At 48.4% G+C, this 7,887-nt stretch overlaps 1 protein-coding gene across 1 annotated transcript; it reads left to right on the forward strand.

Moving 5' to 3' along the window:
• The first annotated feature begins 747 nt into the window (after positions 1-747).
• On the forward strand, positions 748-6,120 carry LOC102034148 (leucine-rich repeat-containing protein 14-like). Its single transcript, XM_014311275.2, is given in 4 exon segments — positions 748-1,251; positions 2,564-2,725; positions 2,727-3,110; positions 6,027-6,120. Coding segments are annotated over 4 exon segments (933 nt in total). The 5' UTR covers positions 748-958.
• The last annotated feature ends 1,767 nt before the right edge of the window (positions 6,121-7,887 follow it).

Consider the following 7,887-nt stretch of genomic DNA (forward strand, 5'->3'; position numbering starts at 1 on the left):
TTGGGGGTCCCTGGACTGGTTTGGGGTCCCTAGAGTGGTTTTGGGGGATCCTGGGCTGGTTTTGGGGTGCCTGGACAGGTTTGGGGAGGTCTGGGGGATCTCTGGGCTGATTTGGGGTGTCCCTGGATGGGTTTGGAGCCCCTGGATTGATTTGGGGGTCCCTGGGCTGAGTTTGGGGTGCCTGGATTGATTTGGGGGTCCCTGAACCAGTTTGGGGTGCCTGGATTGGTTTAGGGGTTTCTGGACTGGTTTAGGGTCCTTGGACTGGTTTGGGGTTCCTGGGCCAGGTTTGGGAATCCTTGGAGTGGTTTAGGGGTTTCTGGACTGGTTTAGGGTCCTTGGACTGGTTTGGGGTTCCTGGGCCAGGTTCCAAATCTCCACAGCCCCCTAAATTCCCGACTTTTCTTCAAAACATCTTCGCATTTGGGGTTTCCCCACAATTATTTGTTCCCCAAATCCCCACATTCCCTGCTGGGACGCGCTGGGGGTCCCCTCACAACCCTCCAAACCAGTTTTGGGGTCCCTGGGCCAGGTTTGGGAATCCCTGGGGTGGTTTTGGTGTCTCCAGAGCAGTTTTGGGGTCCCTGGACTGGTTTGGGATCCCTGGAGTGGTTTAGGGGTTTCTGGACTGGTTTTGGGGTCCCCGCACAGCTTTGGGGGGTCCCTGGGCACGCCCCACACCCCCATTTTTCAGAACCCTCCACTCACCCACCCTCCCCTCCCCCCAAACCCCCTTTCCCTCAGCCCCCCTCAAGACGCGCTGAGGGTCCCCTCACAACAGCTGCCATCTTGTCCAGGCTTTTCTTTGGGATCTCCTCGCATTTGGGGTTTCCCTGGAATTCTTTGGTCCCCAAATCCCCACAAGCCCCCCCCAAAATCTTGGCTTTTCTTCAGGATACCCTCACATTTGGGGTTTCTCTGCTATTCTTTGTTCTCCAAATCCCCACAGCCGCCCCCAATGGATTCCCTCCTCTTCCTCTGCGCCCGCCGCGTCGTCGCCCACCGCCCCCTTCCCGCCCTTCCCGCCGATCTCCACCCCGTCCTCTTCCAAGCGGCGTTCCTGGACGGAAGACCCCTGGTGCTGCGCGATTTGGTGGCCGCTTGGCCTTTCCCGGTGCTCAACTTCCAGCGGCTGGTGGGGCACAGGGAGCTGCTGCGCGACCATCCCTGCAAGCTCTGCGTCCAGGCCGTCATCCTGGCCGTGGTGGCGCAGCTCCGGCGGCAGCTGGAGGAGCCCGGACACGACGCCAGGTGGGTTCTGGGGAGCTTCGGGATGGGGACACCTCCGTTCCTGCGCTTCCTCCATCGGTTTTGGTGGTTCCTGCTTGGTTGTGATGGTTTCCTTCTTGTTTTTGATGGTTCTTTCTTGTTTTTGATGGTTCCTTCCCGTTTTTGATGGTTCCTTATTGTTTTTGAGGGTTCCATCCCATTTTTAATGGTTCTTTCCTGTTTTTGATGGTTCCTTCGTGGTTTTGTTAGTTTCTTCCCATTTCTGATGGTGCCTTCCTTGCTGGTTCCTTCCCATTTTTGCTGGTTTCCTTTTGTTTTAGATGATTTCTCCTTGTATTTGATGGTTCCTGGTTTTGATGGTTTCCTTCCCATTTTTGATGGTTTGCTCCAGCTTTTCATGGTTTCTTTTTGTTTTTGATGGTTTCTTCTAATTTTTGGTGGTTCCTTCCAGTTTTTGATGGTTTCCTCCCATTTTTGATGCTTTCTTGCCATTTTAGATGGTTCCTTCTTTGACGGTTCCACCCCATTTTTGATGGTTCCTTCCCGTTTTTGATGTTTCCTTCCCGTTTTTCATGGTTTCCACACATTTCTGATGGTTTCGTCCCGTTTTTTATTATTTCCTCACATTTTTAATGGTTTCCTCCTGGTTTTGATGGTTTCTTCTTGTATTTGATGGTTTTTTCCAGTTTTTGATGGTTCTTCCCATTTTCGATGTTTTTTTCCCATGTTTCATAATTTCCTCGCATTTTTGATGGCTCCTTCCCATTTTTGATGGTTTCCTCCAGTTTTTCATGGTTTCTTTTTGTTTTTGATGGTTTCTTCCCTTTTCTGATGGTTCCTTCCAATTTTTCATGGTTTCCTCCCATTTTTAATGGTTTTTTCTTGTATTTGATGGTTCCTTCCCGTTTTTGATGGTTCCTTCCCATTTTTCATGGTTCCTTCCCGTTTTTGATGGTTTCCTCCCGTTTTTGATGGTTCCTTCCCATCCTTAAGTTTCTTTCATTTGTTGATGATTTCTTCCCCTTTTTTATAATTTCCTCCCATTTTTAATGGTTTCCTCCCTTTTTTGATGGTTTCTTCTTGTTTTTGATGGTTCCTTCCCATTTTTGACAGTTCTTCCCGTTTTCGATGGTTTTTTTCCCATGTTAGATAATATCCTCCCATTTTTGATGGTTTCTTCCCAATTTGATGGTTCCCTCCTTTTTATGATTGTTCTTTCCCATTTTTGATGGCTCCTTCCTATTTTTGATGGTTTCCTCCCATTTGTGATGTTTCTTTCCTCCCGTTTTTGATGTTTCTTCCCATTTTTGATGATATCTTCGCATTTTCCCAGCCTGCGCGTTCTGGACATCACCGGCCTCCCGGATTCAGCGTCCGGCCGCGCTCCGGACGGGATGAGCGTCTGGTCGGGCACGGTGGCTTTGGCCAAGGCTTGCGTGGAGGTGTCCAAGCACCAGCGGGAATTCCAGCGGCGCGGATCCAAGCGGCACAAAGGCCTACGGGATCCTGCGCGACGCGCTCCAGACCGGATCCGCCGGCCCGCTGCGCCTCAAGTGCCGCGAGTTCCAAGCGGAAAAGCTCTCCCTGGCAGGAATCGTCAGCCTGCTGGAAACTCTGGATCCTTCCTGCGTGCGGAGGGTGGATCTGCGCTTCCGGAATTTGGGATTGACGGGGCTCTCGGTGATCCTGCCGCACCTCTCGCGCTTCCCGGAGCTGCGCAGCCTCAAGCTGCAGTACAGCAACGTGGACGTGCGGCGCCCCACGCCGGAATCGGCCATCGGGATCCGCTGCCTGGCCGGGCAGCTGGGAATGCTGCCCAGCCTCCGCGAGCTCAACCTGGGATCCTCCCGGCTCTCCGGCAATCTGCGCCAGATCCTCTGGTGAGTTCCCCACGCAGCGGGGCCCGGCCGGGCCCTTCCCGCGCTCACGGGGGATTCCCAAGGGCTGGGGGTCTTTCCCAGCCTCAGTGATCCCGTGCTTCCAGGATTTCATTATCCCGACGTTCCCGTGATTCCCTTATCCCGATAGTTCGTGACTCAGTGATTCCATTGTCCCATCATTCCAAAATCCCAACATTCAGTGATTCCACGATTCCCAGAGGTTGGTCTCAATAATCTTGGAGGTCTTCTCCAATCTTAATGATCCCTTGATTCCCTGATTTCATTATCCCAATATTCCCATGTTCCCTTGATTCTGTTATCCCAATAGCTCATGACTCCGTGATTCCATTATCCCACTATTCCACGATCCCAGGATTCTCAAAGGCTGAACCTGACAATCTTGGAGGTCTTTTCCAATCTTAGCCGCCTGATTCCAGGATTTTATTATCCCAACATTCACAAGATCCCATGGTTCTGTCATCCTATTAGTTTTTGACTCAGTGATTCTATTATCCCACAATTCCATGATCCCATCATTCCAGGAGTCTCAGAGGTTGGGCTCCATGGCCTTTCCCGTCCATGATTCCCAAGGTTTGGGCTCGATGGTCTTGGAGATGTTTTCCAGCCTTAATGATCCCAGGTTCCCATGATCCCGTTTTCCTAATAGTCCATGGCTCCATGATTCCGTAACTCTATGATTTCAAAACTCCATGATCCCATAATTCCTTGACTCCAGGATTCCCAAAGGTTGGACTTGATGATCCTGAAGCCTTTTCCAACTTCACTGGCTCCATGACCTCGTAGCTCCATGATCCCATCATTCCATAATGCCATAATTCCACGACTCCATGATCCTGTTATTTCAGTTCCACAATCCCTTGGCTCCATGATACCAAAATCCCAGGATTTTCAGGGGTCAAACTTGATGTTCCTGGAGACCTTTCCCAATCTCAGTCATTCCGTAATTCCATTACCTGTGATTCCCAAATCCCATGATTCCTTGATCCCATAATTCCATGTTCCTCCAACATCAGACTTGATGTTCTTGGAGATCTTTCCCAACCTCAGCGATTCCGTAATTCCTTGATTTATTTCCACAATTCCATGATCCCACAATCCCATAATTCCATGAATTTCAAAGCTTGAACTTGATGTTCCTGGAGGTTTTCCCCGATCTCAACCATTCCATAATTCCATGGTTCCATGACCACACAACTCCATGACCCCATAATCTCATGGATCCATAATTCCCTAACTCCATAATCCCATGATCCTCAGATGTCAAACCTGATGTTCTTGGACACCTTTCCCAACCTGAATAATTCCATAATTCCACGATCCCCTCATTCCAAAATCCCAGATTTTCAGAGGTCAAACTGGATGGTCTTGGAGACCTTTCCCAGTCTCAGCCATTTCATAATTCCATGGCTCTGTGATCCCATCATTCCATGACTTTCAAACCTTGACCTTGATGGTCTTGGAGGTTTTCCCCAACCTCGGTCATTCCGCAGCTCCATGATCCCGTGATCCTCAGCTGTCACACCTGATGGTCTTGGAGACCTTTCCCAACCTGAGTCACTCCACGATTCCATGACCCCATAACTCCAAGATCCCAGGATTTTCAGAGGTCAAACTCAATGTTCTTGGAGCTCTTCCCCAAGCTCAGCCATTCCATAAATCCGTGACCCCATCATTCCAAAATCCCAGGATTTTCAGAAGTTCAACTTGACGTTCTTGGAGATCTTTCCCAACCTCAGTCATTCCACAATTCCATGGCTCCATGATCCCATAATATCCATGAGTTTCAAACCTTGACCTTGATGTTCTTGGAGCTCTTTCCCAACCTCAGTCATTCCACAATTCCATGGCTCCATGATCCCATAATATCCATGAGTTTCAAACCTTGACCTTGATGTTCTTGGAGCTCTTTCCCAACCTCAGTCATTTCATAATTCCATGATCCCACAACTCCAAAATCCCAGGATTTTTAGAGGTCAAACTTGACATTCTTGGAGATCTTTCCCCACATTTCCCCCCTGAATCCCAACAAATCCTCACCTCTCCCTTTTCTCTCCTGCCAGCGAACTCCAGGCTCCGTTGGAAAGCTTGGAATTGGCCTTCTGCTCCCTCGTTCCCGCCGACCTCGCCTTCCTCTCCCAAAGAGTCTCTCCATGACTCCAGAGCTCTGGGATCCCAGCATTCCATGATCCCACATTCCACAGTTCTATTAATTTATGATCCAAGATCCCAGATCCCAGAACTCCATGATCCCACATTCCATAATTCCATGGATTTCAAACCTTGGACTTGATGTTCCTGGAGGTTTTCCCCAACCGCAGCCGTTCCATGACTCCTTGATCCCGTGATCCTCAGATGTCAAACCTGATGGTCTTGGAGACCTTTCCCAACCTGAGTCATTCCACAATTCCATGATTTGATTCCACAATTCCATGATCCTATGACCCCATAATTCCATGATTCTCAAACCTTGACCTTGATGTTCTTGGGGACCTTTCCTGACCTGAGTAATTCCATGATTCCATGACCCCATCACTCCAAAATCCCGGCATTTTCAGAGGTCAAACTCGATGTTCTTGGAGCTTTTTCCCAACCTCAGCCATTCCACAATTCTAAGACTCCGTGATCTCATCATTCCATGAGTTTCAAGCCTTGACCTGGAATTTCTTGGAGCTCTTTCCCAACCTCAGCCATTCCATAATTCCACTATTGGATTCCACAATTCCATGACCCCATGATCCCACAATTCCATGATTCTCAAACCTGGACCTTGATGTTCTTGGAGCTCTTTCCCAACCTCACCCATCCCACAATCCCACGCTCCCATGGATGCAATCCCAGCTCTCATTCCCCCTGAATCCCAACAAATCCTCACCTCTCCCTTTTCCCTCCCGCCAGCGACCTCCAGGCTCCGTTGGAAAGCTTGGAATTGGCCTTCTGCTCCCTCGTTCCCGCCGACCTCGCCTTCCTCTCCCAAAGAGTCTCTCCATGACTCCAGAGCTCTGGGATCCCAGCATTCCATGATCCCACATTCCACAGTTCTATTAATTTATGATCCTAGATCCCAGATCCCAGAACTCCATGATCCCACATTCCATAATTCCATGGATTTCAAACCTTGGACTTGATGTTCCTGGAGGTTTTCCCCAACCGCAGCCGTTCCATGACTCCTTGATCCCGTGATCCTCAGATGTCAAACCTGATGGTCTTGGAGACCTTTCCCAACCTGAGTCATTCCACAATTCCATGATTTGATTCCACAATTCCATGATCCTATGACCCCATAATTCCATGATTCTCAAACCTGGAGCTTGATGTTCTTGGACATCTTTCCCAACTTCAGCCATTCTGTAATTCCATGATTCCATGACCATACCACTCCATGACCCCATAATCTCATGGATCCATAATTCCATAACTCCATGATCCCGTGATCCTCAAATGTCAAACCTGATGGTCTTGGAGACCTTTCCCAACCTGAGTCATTCCACAATTCCATGATTTGATTCCACAATTCCATGATCCTATGACCCCATAATTCCATGATTCTCAAACCTGGAGCTTGATGTTCTTGGAGACCTTTCCCAACCTCAGCCATTCCATAACTCCATAATTCCAAAGTCCCAGGATTTCAGAGGTCAAACTTGATGGTCTTGGAGATCCTTCTCAACTTCAGTCATTCTGCAATTCCATGGCTCCATGATCCCGTAATTCCATGATTTCAAACCTTGAATTGGATGTTCTTAGGGACCTTTCCCAACCTCAGCAACTCTATTACTCTGTGATTCCCTGATCCCATCACTCCAAGATCCCAGGATTTTCAGAGGTCAGACTCAATGTTCTTGGAGACCTTTCCCAACCTCGGCCATTTCATAATTCCACTGTTTGATTCCACAGTTCCATGGCTCCGTGATCCCATAATATCCATGAATTTCAATCCTTGAACTTGATGTTCTTGGAGATCTTTCCCAACCTCAGCCATTCCATAACTCCATAATTCCAAAGTCCCAGGATTTCAGAGGTCAAACTTGATGGTCTTGGAGATCCTTCTCAACTTCAGTCATTCTGCAATTCCATGGCTCCATGATCCCGTAATTCCATGATTTCAAACCTTGAATTGGATGTTCTTAGGGACCTTTCCCAACCTCAGCAACTCTATTACTCTGTGATTCCCTGATCCCATCACTCCAAGATCCCAGGATTTTCAGAGGTCAGACTCAATGTTCTTGGAGACCTTTCCCAACCTCGGCCATTTCATAATTCCACTGTTTGATTCCACAGTTCCATGGCTCCGTGATCCCATAATATCCATGAATTTCAATCCTTGAACTTGATGTTCTTGGAGATCTTTCCCAACCTCAGCCATTCCATAAATCCATGATCGTATAACTCCAAAATCCCAGGATTTTCAGAGGTCAAACTCGATGTTCTTGGAGATCTTTCCCAACCTTAGTCATTCCACAATTCCATGGCTCCATGATCCCGTAATTCCATGATTCTCAAACCTTGAACTTTAGGGTCTTGGGGACCTTTCCCGACCTGAGTAATTCCATGATTCCATGACCCCATCACTCCAAAATCCCAGCATTTTCAGAGGTCAAACTCGATGTTCTTGGAGCTTTTTCCCAACCTCAGCCATTCCACAATTCTAAGACTCCGTGATCTCATCATTCCATGAGTTTCAAGCCTTGACCTGGAATTTCTTGGAGCTCTTTCCCAACCTCAGCCATTCCATAATTCCACTATTGGATTCCACAAT

This window comes from Geospiza fortis, unplaced genomic scaffold (assembly GCF_000277835.1).
Source record: "Geospiza fortis unplaced genomic scaffold, GeoFor_1.0 scaffold660, whole genome shotgun sequence".
Lineage (NCBI taxonomy): Eukaryota > Metazoa > Chordata > Aves > Passeriformes > Thraupidae > Geospiza > Geospiza fortis.